This window comes from Musa acuminata, chromosome BXJ2-8 (assembly GCF_036884655.1).
Source record: "Musa acuminata AAA Group cultivar baxijiao chromosome BXJ2-8, Cavendish_Baxijiao_AAA, whole genome shotgun sequence".
Classification (NCBI taxonomy): domain Eukaryota; kingdom Viridiplantae; phylum Streptophyta; class Magnoliopsida; order Zingiberales; family Musaceae; genus Musa; species Musa acuminata.
This window is the reverse complement of record NC_088345.1, coordinates 1,602,815-1,622,925: the sequence shown is the minus strand read 5'-3', so window position 1 is coordinate 1,622,925 and position 20,111 is coordinate 1,602,815. Positions and strand designations below refer to the sequence as shown.

The following is a 20,111-nucleotide window of genomic DNA, read 5'->3' as shown; positions in this document are numbered from 1 at the left end:
TAACACGTGGACGAGATCAAAAGCCGCGAGCTGACGCGCCCCGTGCGCATCCGTCCCGATCGTGTATCGGCCACGTGTGACGGTGCGGGAAGTTGCCGAGTCAGCTTACCGCAACGTCTTTGGCTGCCTCGTTCGGAAAAGAGAGAGCGATGGGAGGGCGGTATGGGTCTTCGGGGACTGAGGGGACCAGTAGCGGAAGAATAAAAATCATAACGTCGAAGTAACGGTGTTTACTTGTCCACGACGGCGGAAACGGATCTCCGGAAGTTTTGCAGAAACGCCCCATTATTTCATAAATTAAAGCCAGGAAGATCCAATAGCATTTATACTTTTTGTTTGCAGGCAATAAATATATATATATATATATATATATATATATATATATTCTAACTATTTTGAATATAGGCTACATATATCTTTTATCATTATTGAGCTATGTGAAAAGTCATATCCTTTGTAATTTATAGGTTTTTTAAATATATTTTATCTTCTAACTATCATGTGTATTTATCTCATTAGTATATATTCACATCATCTTAAATATTTTCTTAGTTATTTATCAAAGTTATACCTAATATTTTAAGAATGATTTTTTTTATTTTTCCTAATAACTTCATACATTAAGTGAACTTTATATTTAAGTAAAATTAATTTGAAAGTCTGAATAAAATTGGATTAGAGCGTGATAAAGTGCGATATAGAACCTATGAGAGGGGGAAAAGTTGAACGATGAATAAAAGTGTTTTTTAACTTGTGATTGTCTGCAACTGTTGGCATTACTTGGCCGTCTTCTTTCTTTGCCTACTATGAGGGATATGAACATGTCGAACATGAAGGGCTGAGGTCGACAAAGGTTGAAGACTTCAATTCAAGCCCACGTCAGTTCCATAGGAGTTGATGCTGCGTGCATATCCCCACAGCAAGCGACAAAGACTGAAATCTGCATTGCAACTGGAACGGATGAAGGAACATAAATGCGGAAGAGATGCTTTCAAGTTAAAAGCGGGACGTGGCAACAGAGATCACTGGATTCCATCGTCTTCCCTCGAGTGAGGTTCTCCTACTTTATCTATGCTTTCCTTGTTGTGGCCCAAGAGGCAGTGCTCGGATCTTTGCATCTTCTTCTTTCTCCTCATGTGGCCTGCCTTCCTTACCTTCTTCCATTCGATCTGGCATCTGATCCATCTGGTTTTTTTTGTCTCTCCTGGTTGTGGTCGGTGCCCGCGGGAGGAAAAAAAAGTTGAGATCTTTCTTCCCCAGTGCTTGCTTTTGAATGATTTTGCTTGGCCTTCTTGAAAGCAATGCAGATAATGGGGGAGGACATAGCTATCGATTGGAAAGCTGGAAGACAGTGCAGAAGGTGGTCTAGCGATCAGATTCAGCGAAGATTCCCGAGGACAATGGCCTAGGAATCTTCTTATGCTCACCATTGCATGGTATAACACCAGTATTTTAGCCCAAAGTAATGGCAACTACATCACCTTGGATTCTAAGTTGGATCGGAGACCAAACCATGATGGTGATGCATTATCTTCTTATCTTCACAGTAACTTGTTAGGATCTTGCTGTATCTGAATTCAGGGATGACGACCCTGAAGACTACTGATGTAAGGCCGAATGGAAAACCTGCAACTCCATGAAAGAAACCTTGCACAAGTGTGTTGGCAAGATTGCTAAATCTCCAAGTGATTCTTGGAGAACAAAATGTAAGGGAAATTAACAAAATCTCCAAGTGATGCTGGATGTAACACTTGTGGGCTTTGAGCCTCGGGAAGAACGAAGACGAAGCCCGAGAAGGCAGATGTCAAATTAACTTTGGCTTCTGGAAATTAACAACATACAAACATTAGACTGCCGGTAGCCGATGTCAGATTTAAGACTCAGAAGAATAATATTCATATTTGAATATTTGGCAGGAACAGACGAAGAAAGGTATAATATTCTTATTGCCGACAACGCTATGGCCATAAACAAATCTTGAAGAAGAAGCCAAAACGTAACGCCAGGACATGGATTTGAATATAATATAATATTAAAGTGACAGATTCATACAAACAAGAGAGAAGAAAAAGTACGAGCAATTGAGAACAAGCATACGTAAGCAGTGACGTGCTTCTTCGCGATCAAGAAGGATTAATTAGTTCCGCAGACTTCTTTTGGGACAGGACACGACGCAACTAAGAAATATTTCTTGACACCAAAAGACAAGGAAATATTCTTGAAACTTATAATACAGATATGTAGGAAAAAGCAGACGATTGTAAACGCCAATTCAATCGTATAAAAAGGGTTTGCTTTCCGAAAAATAAAAAGAAAAATACTCACATGTGTTTTCTTTAAAGAAAGGGAAAGAATAACTCACATGTGGGAAGAGTCTTCTGGCGGTGTTTGGACGAACGGTGGTACGTCTCTAATAATTTGCGGCTTATCCTTTTCCTGGCAATCACGTGGAAGCAAATGAGTTACCACAAGCTGGAGACTGTACCAACCTAAAAGCATCTCGTACCTTTTAATGGTTGAAAGATAGGCAGTGGCAATTGTGAGATCGGGAGCGGAGTAGTTTAATATCCAGGTACAGGTCCACTTGCACTTGTTGCTTTTTGCTGTTGTACCTACACAATAATAAGAAGCAACAAAAGAAGCAAGAACGTCGACAATAATAAGTCAAAGTTTATCGTCCAACAAACAAATAATATTAATCTGACCACCTGCAGTCTCGGGTCTACGCAACCTTAAGATCAGTTCGAGAAACCAGAGTCACCCATAGACATTGCCAAGTTGAAGAAGCTGAGTTGATGGTTTAAGAGGGAATATTTTGAAGCTAAAAGCAAACGGTGAAGGTTCCATAAAGAGGAAGAGCTGAAAACATTGCTCCTCCTCACACGTCCAAAATAAGACAAAAGGGAAAATGAACTCGCCACAAGGATTTTTAAGAAACAAGCACCGTCAAGTAATGTGTCTTTGAAACTGGGCAGAGCCTCCGCCTTACCCTGTTGATAGGTTTACAGCATGTTCACTGTTGTTTTGTCTGCAACATTGCACCGATACTGAAACAGCTTCTGGGGAGAAACGGAGACCATGGGTTGTTTAAGCTGGTCATTGCTGTTGATAAAGAGCAGCATCCTGGTGATTCTGCAGACGGAAACAGTGAGAGCTTGTGAACCAACCTACTCAGAGCTCTTCTGTCTCATCCTGTCCTGCATTTGTTGCCAGAAACTGTTAGAACAACTAGAAAAGATGTCGAACATTAAAAAAAAAAAAAAAAAAATCATGTAGTAACAAGAGATAAATAGATACAGCAGATTGCAGTTATCCCAGATTAATATAAGAGGCTCCGATGGACACTACCTAACCTTCACAGGAGCACGTAACAGGCTTATAGGTTTAAAGCCCTAACCTGAATTTAGGAGGGTGAGATGGGACCCTAGTAGTGACTTCCGCATGGACCTCTTAACACTACCTGGCTTTCTCCTAGGAAAAGCCAAAAGCCTAGAACTGTATGTAGAAAGTACAAAGGAGCTACAATGATTGTTCTACCAAAAAAAAAAAAGAAAAAAATTTTACTTGATGAGCCTTTCGGGCCATGGAACTGCAAAAGCAGGCTTTAAACCATAAGAGCTACAGGCAAGGCAATGATACTGACACCAAATATTTCTATTACCATTTAAAAGGTCACATAACCATCTCATTAGAGAGTTCAATTCATCAATGAAGTTGTACATAGAAAGATCAACGATAATGTATATTTTAGACTCCAAAACTTGAAGAAGAGAATGATCTGTGTGATGTTCATTGCAACAGATGGTTGTTAATCTTTCACGTTTCTGGGGCACACCCATACCAAGTTATGTCTAAAAAGACAACTTTATGTCATAAATGATGCATGCCAGTCATTTGAGCTTGAAAGCATTTTACCAAGTTATAAAAGCCAAAATGGGCATCAGAGTTTGAGAAGGGCACTCTATCATCGAACGCCAAATCAAACAATGGAAGAATTGAAAAAAAGCTACATTTGCACGTATAAAGCATTGGATTACATGCACATTAACAAAAAAGACTTTTGACAATCAATATACAACATTTGATTAGCTGTCTAATTATTCATGAACTCAAATGATTTAGATGTTGCTGTCCAAGCTGTACCGAACTTCAAATTTTTAAACAATTATGATACCGCATCAGCAATGAAAAAAAACCAATGAGAGCAGTGAATTAGGCATCCACAAATGGAATACGAACAAGACAACCTCGACAAAACAAAATATGGCAAAGATCAATGGGGGATGGCACCATTCACGATTGCATAGGACATTGATGCAAGTGATGGTTAGGATAATCTAAATTTCTTTTTTGGCCTTCTTTTGTGGGTGTAAAAAACATTTCTCATTCCATAAAACGATAACAAGACTTTATCATAAACCATATTCAAATCATAAGTCATGCCCAAAGAACTAAGCAACCATTCAAGTTTAATCTGTATTTTAGTTAATCCAACCACAATGGAAGTTCACTTCAATCGACCGAATTTGCAATTTAACACAGCATTTTTCGAGACAGTGCCTCAATCATGAGAAAGAAAGTGTTGGATTCAGCAGTCCAAAATGAGGGTGCTCAATCTCTACAGGTGAGATATGTGGCATAAATACCATATGACTTTTTAAAAGCATTGTTAATCAGTTGCAGAAGGAAAAAAGAGGAGAAGAAGATGAGAGGAAAAACTTTTGAACTGTATTATACAATTAAAAAAATAGAGAGCTCCTACCAGTGATTAAATATGAGAGTCTGAGTCCTTTTTCAATTCTAAAAGAAATAAAGAAGAATGTCTACATGGGAACCACACAGAAAAGTGGAATCAAGCTTAGAAAAAGTCTGACTGCGAAAAAGAGAGACCAAAATTTATGGATATGGCAAATGGGTTATACTTGCTTTGTCAGCATCAGAAGGTTCAAATTGAACACCCGTTGGATTTTGATTCCCTCTCTGATTGTGGACAGCAGGTTGCGAAATCCTTAAATTCAGATCCATATCATGGCCTGCCAGCAATTCAGAACATTGAACTCCCATCAGTTTAATTCAGGGAAAGATTTGCATAAAACAGATTAGTAAGAGGTTGCAATATGTGGATTGCACCTTCTTTATCACCCTCCAAAAGTAGTTCTTCTTCATAGGTACTTGGATCAAAATTTGTAACAGCCTCCTTTCCATTATACTTTATAGCTGCCTTGTCATAAGCCCTAATGAAAAACAAAAAAGGGGACAAACAGAAAAAATGGTGTCAGAACAAAATCCTGGTTTAAGTAAAAAAAAAAAGTAATCAGAAAATCATCATTAGTAATGAGATAATCCATGCTCAGGAGGACCTTGCAGCTTCTATTTCGCTGTCGAATAACCCAAGATATATGTACCTGCACATCCATTGATATTCTCATTGGTAAAGGGTGGGTTTTTATGTGATCTTTCTTTTCTGTCAAATGACAAGGACTCTAACATATCAAAGATCTATCAAGAATCAACTTGACAAACTAAGGAACAACATGTAAAAGGCAAGAACTCATTCTGATCTGAAATCAAAGACCACAGCAGGCTTAGTCAAGGACTTGAACACAAACTTCTTACTTCTTGCCAAGGACTTGCCCCATGCGAGCTTCCCAGCGACCACACTTGTGAAGAGTCACTCCCCTATATTTTGAACTTCCCCTCGAGAACCCAGTGCTTTGGCGACGAAGGGCATGCACAAATTCTTCCTTTGGTAGATTTTTCATCTGGAAAGGGTTAAAAGAAACGAAAAAAAGGAAAGAATTTAGCCATCTAAAGAATAATCAAGCAACTTATTCAAGAATGATATATAGTAACCTCTTTCAGATCTTCTTCATAGTCGCTGAGATTGAAGTTGATGTCAGCATCAACTCCACGAAATCTAATCGCAGCTCGATCATATGCCCTGAAAATAGAATACATCTGCCCATATATTCTTGCCTAAATAGGTAGAGACATGACAAGATGAAGATAAGGACCAGACGAGAAAACCAAATCTCACCTTGCGGCAGCATCAGCCGTGTCAAAACCACCTGTAAAACAAGAGTCAATCATAAAAAATATATATGGAAGCACATAAATCGATGATGACAACAGAAGAAATTGCTCACCCAAATAAACTTGTTTGCCGCAATCCCTGCCCAAGAAAACAAAACTCATGTCAATTTACCCGATTTAGGGGAGAAATGACTACGATTCGAAGGGCCAAGTTGCTAACCAGATGTGAGATTCCCATCTCCCTGTCCTGCGGTAGAAGGTAACGCCTCGATACTGAGAGCTCCGAGACCGTGGCCCCCTTCGACTCCTCTTCACCTGCTGTTGCGGTTGCGGTTGTGGTTGCGGTTGTTGTTGCTGCTGCTGCTGCTGCTTATGGGTAACTCTCAACTCCGTTGGTGCCTCGGCATGCGAGAACGTAAAATCCAACCAATGCGGCCTGGTCGACGACGAGGAAGAAGCAACCATGGGCAGTTGGGAAACATGCGGAACCACCGGCGGTGGTGGAAACAGCTGCCTCGTGACTAGACCAGGTTGTCGCCGATCGTCCTCGTTCTCCTCTTCGACTTCATTCCCGCCTTCACCCGACGTACAGCTCTTCAAGATACTGAATTCGAAGGCAGCGGCAGGCTGGGTGGAGCAGTAATCCTCGTCGATCACATCGACCATCACCTCGGCGTTGAGGCCGGACGAATTGGAACTCCTGGAATCATCCACCTGCCCGGCGCCAGAGCGCTCGCTGGAAGACGCCAAGTTGAGGTCCAACATCGCTCCGCCAAGAAACTCGTCCTCGATCCGGTTCGACCTCTTCCCCATCGCAAAGCACTCGTCGCAGCTTAGGGTTCGGATCCTTCCTCGCTATTTTAGGAAGAAGAACCAGAGCAAGAAGAGATAGAAGCAGGACAAGGCCGAGTCGTTCTTACGGAACATCTACTTCGGACTTCGACGATCAAATCGACGGCATGGGATCCGCCAAGGCATCCAATGGAAGAGACTCCAACCTCCGATTGCGTCGACCTTCCACCCTCGTCGTCGTTCGTTCCGCCCTCCAATCCCCAGATCTTTCTTAGCCCAATGATCAGAGCTTCGAGAATGGAGACGGAGCACCCGAGATCGGGTCCGATGGGGAGTTGAAGGACAAAGGGATCGAAAGCCTTCTGCTCTTTCGACGGATAGCAGAGGGACGAAGGAAGAGGAGGCGGAGGAGCAGAAGACATAAGCGAGAGTTACTTCGGCGATGATATATAGAGAGGCAGGCGTGGGGTGGAAGGTGAGGTGGGGTGACCGGGAGAAGCCGGTCGCCCCGGTTTTGGTTTCAAAGGTCTTGACCTCCTTTGGGGTGGATGGATTCATCCCCGCCGTCTGATGGAATCGGAGGGAAGGGGGCGGATAGAGATTAGTATGTGCCTCCTCATGGAGGACGACACGTGCTAAAATACAATAAAAAAAAAGAAACACGTGGATTAGTTTAAGATGATGATTAGTAATGTGGTAAAAAGTGATGGCAACATAATAAAAATATCATTTTATTATTTAAAAAAAAAGCAATAATAAAAATAATTATTAATACTACAAAATAATATAAATAGTAAGCTTCATAGTAATAATATTATATGTTAATTAATCAATATAATTATAAGACTCGAAAGAAAGATAGACGTTAAAACTAATTCGAACCCAATCATTAAGAATCAAATTGAATCGATTTTTTTTTTGTTTAATTTGATTAAAATAAGATAGTCCGAATCGAAACAATCTACTTAATCAAACCGATCGATTTATAATTTTAAGTAATTTAAATGTATCGATTTAATTCAATTTAATATCACATCATAATAATTATGAAATAGAGCCCACATTAGTTATATAACAATGAAATCAATTAATGAGCATTTATAAATTGAACCCACGTCATTTATGTGATAATGAAATCAATTTATATAAGTGTTTTGCTTATGATTGATTAACTAGTTTGAACTGTTTGATAATGAATTCATATCTGTTAGATTAAAATCAATTTAAATCGAATAATGAAATCAATTAATGGTACTCTCCGATTAGAATAATCTTCAAAATCGAACCAATTTTATTCAATTGAGATTCGATTTTAATTTGGCTTTATTTTTGAATTTAATTTGAACACCAATATCGAAATTAATATGTATGGAAAAAAGGATTTTATATATATATATATATATATATGTATGTATGTAACACTCTCCACACCCTTAAGCGGAAGAAAGAGAGATGAATGGCATTTATGGTATGGAATTAGGACATCCAACCACTACCAAATCAAAGTAGGTACGAGGTCTATGGGATAAGCAAAGAGAAAGGGAGATGAAGACGGATCGAGTCACATTTATATTCCTTGGTCCATTTGCCCTATCATTATTAAAGAGGAGGGAATCCTCTTTTAGTTGCCCCTCGACCTAAAAAAAAGATGAGATGCCCACAGCTATTGCATCTTAGTAGTCTCATTTCTTGTTCGGAGGTATTTGAGCAAAACTAGATTGACACCTATCTTTATTATTGAAATTGATTATCGATCTATCCGATTTTATTTGTTTTCTAAAATTAATAATATATTAAAAATTAAACTTTTGATAAGAATTTCAAGATGAATGTTCATTTAATTCGACTCTTTAAAGTCGAAGTACTAAATAAGAGGTTTGAGCAATTTGAAAAATATTTTGAATCCAAAACTAATCCTTCAAAATTCTCACTTAGTGAGTGACTAAGGAATACTCTATGAATTGAGAATATTCAAAGGAAATTATTCCTTCCTACTTTTGTTTATGTCAGAAGGACAATCATATCATCCACCCATGTGTACATATGAATTTTGTGAAAACTTAAATTCAAACTCAATTATTTGTTTAGATAATCTAATTCAAATTTAACAAGACGTAAATTTTATTTGATCTAATCAAACGTTGAGAAAGAACAAAAAATGATTTGGATCCGATTGTACTCGAGCTTACAACCAACCTCGCACCACCAAAAAACCCATCGCTTATAATTATATTATATATATAGTATAATAGTAAACAAATAATTGAGAAAATATCTTAAAATTTCTCTAATTATTGGGTAAATATATTTTTTTTAAAAAAAAACTATTATTTATATTAGCACTAATGCTTATATCCATAATCGACCTTGGAATTTGGCTTGTATCAATTTAGATTTTGTTCCCGAAGATTTGAATGTTACGAATGTCATATTAATTTTTTTAAAAAAAAATTATGGGTTGATTATTTTTGCTAAATATATCTATTCAAGATTTTTATAATTTCTTAATTTATTCTAGTTTGATTGATTTAGTTTTATACAGTTGTAGATTGGATGGGTCCTAGTGAATAATTGTTAATGGTTTTACTTTCGTTATGCCTCGATTCAATATCTTCCCAAGATTTCTTTGGATCATATCTCCTTGTTGATTAATCTTAATCTTCATAGGTCTCACATGTTCAAATATGAGGAGGTCTTTTGTAAAGGCATCACTAACATAGTTAGAAACTTTAAAGACTTTACCAATCCCATGAACACCTCCTCTGTGCTCTTTCAAACATGGGGATGAGTATGTTTTTGTAAGCATGAAGTTAGTTTGAACAATTTAAAACCAATACAAGTTAGTTTGAATAATACTATTAGGGATATCAATTCTATGAAAAATACATAAACCTTTAACCCCTTATTTTAGAACCATAGTAAGACTCTCCACTGCCTCAACAATAGACTTATTACTCTACAAAGACAGGGCTAAGACTCAATGGCTCAATGAGGCTGACAAGAACATAAATTTTTTTCATAAATTGATTAATCTGAGGAGGGAAAAAAAAAACTATTTACATAATCCATAATAATTCTCAGCTTCTAGTCTCATATGTTAATGTCATCTTGTTGGAATTTGTGGGGTGGTATCAGAAAATATAGAATGACTTATTCATTGATTTCCGTATCAATATTTCTAAAAATTAGTGTTTACGCTAATTTGGTTTTCACATTTAAAATTAATAGCCCTAAAAGAATTTTTAATTTTCATCCTAGTGCCCTTATTTATAATCTCTTAACTAAAATTCTTCCCTCGTATTGGTTCCTATTTTGAATCTGGTCATTGATCAACGTTAGTCTATCGAGCGTAACATTCATAATAATATTTAAATTGTTAATAAGTTAGTACATACTATGGTAGGTAAGTGTAAGGGTAAAAAGCCCTTAATTTTTATAAAATATAATGTAAAAAAAACTTATGACTGAATGTATAGGGATGCTCTTATAAACATCATGTGATGCATGAATTTCTCTAATATCTTTGCCTGACTCTCCAAAATTTACTTATTGCATCAATAGATTTACATATGATTTTTATGGTACTTATAAGGAAATTAGGTAGGGGATCATATTTCCCTCTATTTGTTTATCCTAGTCCAATAATTTTTTTATTATTAAATTTGAAAAGTTCTTTCTTTCAATGTGAAGAGGATCAAAATTTCTCATCAGAATTTTTAAAAAAATTCTTTGTTAGTAATATGTTTTTTTTTTCTCATTGAACAATAATTATTTCTTAAAAGATAAATTTTCCTCTAGCCTCCACCTCATCAATTATCACCTTCATCTTACTCCCTCGCCCTCGTATGCCAGAGAATTACTCCTAGCACTTATTTCATTGCTCGAATCTAGGCACCACTTTCAACCATATCAAGCAGCTACATGCACACCTTCTCACCATTGGCCTCTTTCGTAGCTCCTCTCCCTGATGTACTGCTTTCCTTAAGCTCTATGCCCTTTACCCATTCGGTGACCTCACTCATGTCCTCGTCACCTTTTGCTCCACCCCTCACCCTACCACCACCACCACCAATGATTAGAACATCATCATCCGTGATATCATCATTGGCCCCAACCCTACTAGTGCCCTCACCCTCTTCCATCATATGCTCTCTCTCTCTCCACTTTTAACCCTAATGCCCTCACCATCTCCTTCACTCTCCATGTTGCCTTTTGCTCTTTCACCCTTCCCGCATTATGGTAAATAACGAGAGTGAGAATGAAAATGAGAGAGACGATGCACCGGTAAGGACAACAACAAAGGCTAAGGACAATTGTATTTTTTTTAAGAAATAAAAAAAAGACTATACAAGAAAAAATGAAAAAGAGAGCACTAAATTAAAAAAAAAATGATCCAATATTATATTCAAATGATAACAATCACCCATCAATATTTTATGATACGACACCATATGGTACGAATTTAAAACGATCTGGATCCGAATCCACTTCCAAAGTTAGAACGATTCTTACATTCTCCATCAATTTTATTTAGATCGAAGATAGCTCCGAGTCCGGAATCCAACTGTTCTCATTATCTTAAACATACTTAATATTCCTAGTAACACTTACATTCTTCATGCTCAAGCATAGTTTATATTAGTTAATTTAAGTTATATATATAAATACATAAAATCAATTGTTGATACATGGATGTCCTCTCACATTCCACGAGTTCCCTCTTGCTATCACTAGGTAATATGTTAAACTCCACATGGTCTAAGATCCAAAAGTTGGTCATATGTATTTTACACACCAAACACTAACATATACGACAGTATGCACATTTATTAATGGGATTGATGAAATGCATGGTTGTCCTTTTTTAATTGCTACATGAACATTGATCATGATGATCTCCTCCCATATTTTGTCCACTGGATCACAGGAAAGGGCAAACAAGTGTCATAATAACAATAACATTGGTTGCTTTCCTAGGTTTTGCTATGAACAAGATGATGTGGGGCCATGTACTTCAGAATAATAGGTAGGGACTCAAGTTCCAATTCATTTCTGGCCTACCATTTGTTGATATGTGGAATTCGTTGGCAATTTCCACTACCTCTCGAACCTACCTTTAATATAAATATAAATATATAAATATATATATATAAATAAATAAATATATATATATATATATATATATATATATATATATATATATATAATACACGTTGCAAATGAATTGGCCGTCTTTTTTGATTGTCTTGCACTATGATTTGTCCTTTCTCTAACTTTATGTTCGACGATCATTATAAGAGCATACAACAATAATTGCAAGTCACAATATTTTAATTGTTTAGGTTGATTGTATATACTTTATTAAGAAAATGCAAAAAGGATAATATTTGTATTAAAGTAAAAAAGCATTTTCTCAATGTACAATTGATGTGAGGATTCGATATGTTCGGACGATTCGAATTTGAACTCGAGAATTTTAGATTAAAGAATCAATTTTGCAGGTGAAATCTTCAAAATAATAATAATAATAATAATAATAATAAATAAATAAATAAAATAAATAAATAAATAAAATAAATAAATAAAATAAATAAATAAATAAAAAAAATAAATAAGATAATAAGATCAAGAAATAGGCTGAACACGGAATCGTGACGTGCTGAAAAGCAAGTGGCGTAGGGGCCCACAAAGCTCATAAATCTTATCGATATTTAGCAAGTGGGTCGCGGTGAGAAGGTTACGTTCGACGTGGGCGATTCGTTTCCATTCATGGTAAGTCAGCGCCCACGAAAAACGTGTTGGTGTCGCCCGAAACACGCACTCCCTCATCGCCTTTCGCTGCATCACGTTGTTTCTCGGTCATTTACGTCACAGCTAAACCAGTCGACGGCATCAATAAGGAACCCCTTCTTGCATCATTTCAACTCGCCTTGAGAGACAAAGCGAAATCTACCTGTGGTTCGATTACTAAGTGCAGATCAGGCTTCTCAACTAGGTTGGCTTGGTCACACGAGCTCAAAGAAAACCATGAAAGGACTCCTCCTACAACAAGAAAATAATCTCTGAATCCACTGCTTCTGAAGATAGATAGAGAGAGAGAGAGAGAGAGAGAGAGAGAGAGAGAGAGAGAGAGAGTAAAATAACCCATGGACATCGCCATCGCCGCATTGACTCAGCATCACTCACGGAGCAGAGACTTCATGGGTTGCATTGACTCAGCTTGGCAGCAGCAATTCTTGAAGGAGTTGTATAATCCAATCCACATCTTTCTGTCTTGTATTATTGTAGGTGATGAGGAGTGAGTCTCCGACCCATCCTCACCACTCGATTCCTCCATTTGTACGTGGTACTAAGAATACCCAACGAGTCTCCCTCTTCCCAGGAATAACACACGAGGAAGCACAAAGAAAGCCAACCAAGTCGGATGCTTCTTTGGCAGATCAAATGAGGTGTGATGGGACGATGCAAGCTTTCAATTCAAAGCTCATCTTCTTCAACGCCAATTATTTTCCTTTTCCTCGTAAAACTATCGTTCATGACCGACGTAGAAAAGTACTAATACAATAGATTAAATCTTACGTCGAAGGAGAAATTTATTAGGGCTCTCGAAATCGAGTCACGTTAGAGGCATATCATAATGATACTAACTTCACTGCGATCAGCTAGCTTAACAAGCTCCCTGGTGTTGTTCATGGTGGTATGGCTTCTTGTCTCTCAGCTACAGCTGCACATACTTGTCAGCCCAGTAGACAGAGGCCGAATCCAGTGTTGCTCCATTCGTGGCGGGCCTTCTCATCAAGAACAAAACATTCGTCCGTAGTTGTTGGACATGGAAGGAACACTCGTCTTCCTTTTCTCAGCCTAATTTACTCCATAGTAGATTAGCCTTACCACCGAACAAGCAGCAACTCTAATATTAGAGCTTTTGATGCTATGAACACTAAGATAATAGACAAGAAGAAAACACATGCTTTGCAGGCACTCAATACTTAGGCGAGGCAAAGCAACCAAATAACTTCAGCAAGAAAGACCAGTTTGACTTCAACCCATCAAGAGTTTACCATAAAATAAGTTGGTAAACAAAAATGCTTTTGTTACAGATTGGCGCATCACAGCGATGCAGGTTAGAGAGAATCAAAGAATCCCTGATGGATCCAATGGAACGAATGAAAGAACACTTGCTCAGATGTGCAGAACATGATGGTCTTGTTGAGCTGCCTCTATTGATGATCCATTCAGCTGCTTCCTTTGACTTGTTCCACTGCCACACAGACTGTCATGATATCAGTGAACATGGTTCAAACTTTCTTCAGTAAATCATATATGAATCTGTAAATATATACCAACGAAGGTATTTTCTTGCTGCAGTCCCAACACTTGGCAAAAAGAACTTACATCTGCCTATACCTTCTTAGATTTCTCATTTCTGGTTAATGTTGGTTCTTTTTTTTTTTTCTTTGTTTTGAGAAAAAATCATAAATATATGATAATTACATCAAGATGAAGAACTTGCCATAGATCATCAACCGAGATGCTGCTCATAGATGAAATCATAAATATTTTGAGTTAATTACCACAAATCCCAAATATTCAAGCTGGCAGGAAAATGCCAATATATGGTATGCTAATATGCTCTAAAATGCTCTTTCACTTGCAAGCATAGACATTGCACGAGTATATACCTATTTTAATACCATGATAGATATTTTGATTGCATAATCAATAATATAAAAAGCTTAATTCGATAGGAAAGTTACCAGTGGCTGGAGGAGGGATGACGGTGGGCTTGGAGATGATGGTGGGAATGGTTGTCATTGCAGCACCTGCGGGAGGGAAGAAGTGGGCGGGCACTCCCATGCCCTGCTGATTCTGGAGGTGATACAGTGGGTACACCGGCAGCATTCCATGAGGAGCAACCATCCCACCTTGCGCTGGGTAAGAGAACTGCCCCTGGAAGTATCCTCCTCCTCCGCCGCCACCACCACCGTGGCTCAGCTTCTGCTAAACAAAACCAGGAATGAATGGGAGTCATTTCTGTGGTGCTTTTATTGTAAGAAAAGAAGATCGATGGTCCGTAGTTTGGTAGTATCAGATCAACCAGGATATCACAGACAGGAGTGGTGAGATTACCGCATTGTAACCCAAGTCTGTCACGTAATTGGGGGAGTACCTGCAGAGCATGAACAACTTGTGTGAGTCACACGACCTGATCCACTTACGTTACCCTCATCACGACATGACGGGTTCATGTTTAGTACCGGCGATCCAACTCAACCAAAGCGGGCCCGGTGACTACACCAGTGCCTTGTAACCACGTGGTCGACCAGATGGCCATGTGACCAGGAGACCACATAGCATGTGCCGATCCCTCGAGACACAGAATGTATAAATCTACGACCGTCCGTTCCACTTTCTGTTTTAATCTTAACCGTCCATCTGATCGGATCATTTTTTAGATATAATTTTCCGTGTTCAAAGATATGGACGGTCGATATTAAATAGAAAAGTGAGATGAACGGTTCCCGAGGGAAGGAGATCTATGGAATTTGCATCTGGTTCCGTGAGCGTTGTTGACCGGGCGATGACGGTCGCGCCACCGCCGCTGCTACTTGCGGCAGGAAATTATATGGAGGGTTAAAGACTTACCCGTAAGCGGCAGCGGCGTAGAAGGGGACGACGCCGTGGTAGTGTTGGAGCTGGAACGGCGACGGCGGTGGCGGCGTCCCCGAGGTGGGGGGATAGTACCACTGCGCTGCCGGCGACACGCTCCTTGATACCACCACCATCCCTGCATCGGCTCACACCCGACCACCAAGCGCAACAAAGATCACGTCATCAGCAATCTCCTCCTCTCTTTGCTAGGAGAAAGAAAATGTTTAATACTGAGTGAGAAGAGAGGCGTGAGCACGTGATATACCAGGCGGGGGGTGGTGAGCGTGGGAGGGGAGCGGCGCCGGCGTGGAGGGAGGAGATGGGCGGAGGCCGCTGCGCTTGGCGCCGAGAGAGGCGAGGTTGCAGTTGGCGCGGCGGCCGTTGATCATCGGCGTCGCGTCCTCGCACGCCTTCTTCGCTGCCTCCGCTTCCTTAAACGTCACCTGCTCACATACAAACCCAAAACATGCAGTCGAACGACGTCGACAGCCACACGAACACACATATATGAACACAGAGAGAGAGATGGAACGTACGAAGCCGTAGCCCTTGGATCGGCCGGTGATCTTGTCGGAGATGATGACGGCCTCGAGGATCTCGCCGTACCGCTGGAAGTGATCGCGGAGCGCCTCCTTCTGGGTCTCCCACGCCAGCCCGCCGACGAACACTTTGGTCAGCGTTGTGTCGCCGAACTGCTGCCCCATCGCTCTCCTCCTCGGTCAGCTCCCACTCGGAAGACTCCTTTTCGGGCGCAGCTCGATCGATCTCAGAAACCTTGCAGTTAAGAGGCAGGTAAGTTTGAGGGGCTGAGGCGGAGAGAATTAATGGAGGCTATATAAGGAAGAGTATAGAGGGAGGCCCAGGAGCTGGTGATACAGCTCTGGGGGTGTAAGGAGGAAAAGGAATGCCTGTTTTGTAGATTATATCCATAAACAAAAGGGGGTGAGGAGGGTAGAGGAAGAAGGACAGACATGGATGGCAGGAACAGCTTGGCCGACCGGCCCTATCAACGTGCTTTCCGGTTCTTTTGACTAAAATAACTTTTTATCGACTATTGGTATTATCTAAATCCACATCCATCTTGTGAACTACGAATTTAAACTTAAACGATGCATGGAGGAGTCAAAAGAAAAAGAAAATTGAAGTTCAGGTCGCTGTGAAGACGAGGAATTGCTGCCTGCTGCTGGTGGTGGTGGTGGTTTCCATGGTCGAAAACAGGGTGACGACCGAGCCACGGTTTTCGGCAAAGGTTTACAGCCATGCAAAATCATGGCAATCTCGTACTGCATTTGAATGGGCAGAAAAATTAACCAACATTAACACATATTCTAAGAACGATGCTGCGTTCCCTCTCGCACGCTCATCAGCCTTTTCCCGAGGAAAGGAGCGACAAGATGTGCAGAGGGTGTGCGCCGAAGCAATACCAGCGTCGGCTTAGGAAATTATATTATGAGTTGCATGCACGTAAATTTCTAAGAACAATGATGATGACCAACGTAGAATCCTTTTGGTTGTTTAGCACAAGAGGTGTAGCAGAGACATTAGAGAAAATTTTTCTCTTTATTTTTCTGTAAGCCTTTTTCTTAGAGATTCTTGAGATAAGAGAACTGAAATATCCTTTTTTTTATAAACGGATAAAAATCTATGTATCGCTTATTTAAATTAGCTAAACACAAACTAAAAGCAGAAGACTAATCAAGCATTATAAATGGACTCAAAATCTATTTTCACAAGTAATGCGAAACTAAATTGGGATGATGTGCAGTTATCCTCTTCGAGTAAAATAAATCAATTTAGGATGTTTTCTTTCCAAATATCAAAGAATTCAAAGTGAAAAATATAATAGACAGAAAGATATCTTCTTTGCAAGTAAATCTTGCTGGACTCACCAACCATTGTAAGGTCATACAAAAAAAAAATTATGAAATGTGACCGAAGCACATGGTCTGTGACTCGTAATTCAAGAAATATATTTAACCAATTCTATAAGGATCTACCGAAATCATCAGAAATGTTCCATAAGAAAGTTGGAGAACTTGTTGAATTGAGAGGCCGTACAAGACCTGCTCCTAATTTTCACGGTCCAATCGAATAATCCTACATCAGGTCAGTCCAAGCTCATGACTTCATAGCAGCAGTAGTACGTACCAGCTAAGAATCAATGGGCCACTTTGAACGCATCTGGAGATAATTATTACGTGGAGTGGCTCGCCATGCACGTGCAAACTGCCCGAGCGAATGACGACTGTAGCACGGGACAGTTTCTTCGGAATGAACCGTCACGGACGACAGTGTAAACTGAACGGATTCTCCCAAAGCAAACCCCACAAAATAACACATCAGGGCGACAAGAACACAGAGGCAACAAGAACCAAGTGACGCAAACATTATCCTAAGCTCCAAAACTTCCTTGTCCCGGTCATTTCTTATTCTCTTTCCACCTCTTGCTCGCCATCAGTGGTTTCGACAACTGTACAGCAAAATCTATATAGAAAGCAGGAGAGGGAGACAGGTTATTATTAGAGGCAGTGGTCGGTTTTGTAGGGTTTGACTCTCTCAGAGAGAGAGAGAGAGAGAGAGAGAGAGGGCATGCATTGCTGTAAGTTAGCTGGAATACCTGAGGAGTGAGCTGGCTGAGGGACAAGAATAATGCATTAAACAAGGAGGCAAGTGGCAAGTGGTGATGCCTTCGTGTGGCAAAAGACCAAAAGCTTGTGTTCTGCGGTAACAGTAGGTGCCGTGTCTTCGATCCCATTATGCTACCTGTGAGATCTGGGGGTGAATGGTGAAGAAAGTCCTGTGGAGTACGCTGTGGAAGTGAGCAGGTGAACAAGCCACATGGCTCTTTCATCCCTTTTAGGCAGTGGATTGCGATGGCCTTTTTTATTCTTTCCTCTCAGAATACTGATCTGCTAGGATTCTCCCGAGCAAAAGTTTCGGAAATGAAGTAGCTGATCAGCATATAAAATTCCATATGATAGCATGCATGACATGCTGGATACAGTGGGGAAGATGGAGATATCCAACTCAAAAGATTAGCTTCTAGTGAAAAGCGGACGTGAGTTCAGCTAACCGTGTGGTATGTGGTCCAGTGAATCAGGAAGACAGTACAGCTCGTGAATTAGATTTGGCTTGATCACTAAGAAACCATTTGGTTGCCTGCATGTCTCACTATAATACAAGTCGGAACCTCATTTTGATTTTTTTTTTTTTTTATCTTGTCATCTAAAACTATTACTTGCAGATATTGACTTATAGATAACCAAATGCACAACTAACTAAAGCATTGAGTTACAAGAATACGTTAATCTTAAACTAGTGACCAAGCACCAAGACATCAGCTAGTGGCGGATGCTTCTTGTGACCGAGCACATGCTCTACATGTGCGGTGAATTCTAGATTTAACCGTGATAAATATGACCAGCTTCCACTGAGCCCAGCCAGCCTGACAAAGGAGATCAGCCTAGTACATTTCGTGGGTTTTGATCTATCCCCCTCCACCCAACTCTGTCATGCTTCCATGTTGCAGCGCCAGCTCCACATCCATGAGATGACACTGAGATCCAACATCATGGGCTCCGACATTATTAGTTGTCGACCACAAACACACACAACCTCTCAACAATCTCACCACGTACTTTAAAACCCGAGGGTTGCTATTCTCCCATGCCACCTTTTAACTACGTGCTTAAGATGGATGTTGGAGAGCAAAAGTCCATTTGAGGTATCATCATCACGCCTCTATTTCTCACCGTGTCCAACTTGTAATCTATCATGATGCGCTGTTGGTCACAGCGAAAGTCCAAACTCGCTGTAGCCACAGGAATCAATTGATTCCTTCTCATGTGCATACCCAGCTTGCGAATCTGTCACCACGACTGTGCAACCGGTTTAAATAGTATGGGTGGTCAAACAACGGTTCTGGTATTAAGACTAGCTCAAGTTAACCATGCAAATCAAATTCCAATAGAGACCTCCTAAATGCGAGGAACTTGCCATGCAATTAATAACTAGAGGGTATAATTAGGATGTTTGGAGCACGATTACACCATGCTGATATCAAGGTTGTTGGATGTGTAAGGTTGCCACTAGATTGCTTTAATTTGACTATTTGACATGCGCTAAATATCAACAGGATGTGCACACAAAATTTGGATAGATGCAGTATGCAGAATACCATAAACCACAGATCAGTCATATCACACATAACAACAAGAATATGCTTATATGCACTTCAAATATATATATATATATGTTCAATGGGGGAAAATCTAACCAAATTCGAACTTACCAGCCTGTTTAGTGGCAGCATAGAGGCAGCAAATCTTCCCACTCAGGATATGAGCTCCCGTTCTCATCAATCACTACACAAGTAGGCGAGAGGGGTAAAGCACAGACGAGTAAAGTACAGTTATATATATATAAAGCATTGCTCAGATATTTTGAGCAGAAGACAACAATAAAACCATGCCTAAACCAACAATAGGTGGGTCTTGGTTTAGATGCACATGAGCTTAGAATTGTGAGACTTCATTGATCCAGATGCATACAAATATCATGCCTAATTGATTTTAGTGAATGGGAAAGTTAAATATTCATATGAAAGCAGTTGCAATGCATATACCACTGAGATT

General features: G+C 39.7%; 2 protein-coding genes across 8 annotated transcripts; both read right to left on the bottom strand.

Moving 5' to 3' along the window:
* Window positions 1–931: 931 nt before the first annotated feature.
* LOC135584152 (APETALA2-like protein 1) lies at window positions 932–7,232 on the bottom strand. 4 transcript variants are annotated; one of them, XR_010489054.1, is made up of 12 exons: window positions 6,254–7,232; window positions 6,147–6,172; window positions 6,038–6,068; window positions 5,854–5,941; window positions 5,617–5,762; window positions 5,361–5,405; window positions 5,131–5,234; window positions 4,923–5,033; window positions 2,990–3,197; window positions 2,507–2,612; window positions 2,363–2,436; window positions 932–1,822 (listed from the first exon to the last, which is right to left on the bottom strand). XR_010489054.1 is itself a non-coding variant. In XM_065119543.1 (9 exons), exons 1-9 carry the CDS (start codon window positions 6,844–6,846, stop codon window positions 3,172–3,174), a joined length of 1,170 nt encoding a protein of 389 aa, XP_064975615.1. In that variant the 5' UTR covers window positions 6,847–7,232; the 3' UTR covers window positions 2,793–3,171. The 4 variants fall into 4 exon arrangements, 3 of the variants coding, with proteins under 3 accessions (XP_064975615.1, XP_064975616.1, XP_064975617.1); XM_065119543.1 differs by lacking the exons at window positions 932–1,822; window positions 2,363–2,436; window positions 2,507–2,612 and having other exon boundaries at window positions 2,793–3,197; XM_065119544.1 differs by lacking the exons at window positions 932–1,822; window positions 2,363–2,436; window positions 2,507–2,612 and having other exon boundaries at window positions 2,793–3,197; window positions 4,927–5,033.
* Window positions 7,233–13,841: 6,609 nt separating this feature from the next.
* LOC103994065 (probable RNA-binding protein ARP1) lies at window positions 13,842–19,815 on the bottom strand. Of its 4 annotated transcripts, XM_065119536.1 has the most exons (7): window positions 19,769–19,815; window positions 16,014–16,251; window positions 15,743–15,920; window positions 15,472–15,613; window positions 14,956–14,995; window positions 14,583–14,826; window positions 13,842–14,098 (listed from the first exon to the last, which is right to left on the bottom strand). In XM_065119536.1, exons 2-7 carry the CDS (start codon window positions 16,179–16,181, stop codon window positions 14,061–14,063), a joined length of 810 nt encoding a protein of 269 aa, XP_064975608.1. In that variant the 5' UTR covers window positions 16,182–16,251; window positions 19,769–19,815; the 3' UTR covers window positions 13,842–14,060. The 4 variants fall into 4 exon arrangements, with proteins under 4 accessions (XP_064975608.1, XP_064975610.1, XP_064975607.1 ...); XM_065119538.1 differs by lacking the exon at window positions 19,769–19,815 and having other exon boundaries at window positions 13,842–14,086; window positions 16,014–16,371; XM_065119535.1 differs by lacking the exon at window positions 19,769–19,815 and having other exon boundaries at window positions 16,014–16,368.
* Window positions 19,816–20,111: the final 296 nt, after the last annotated feature.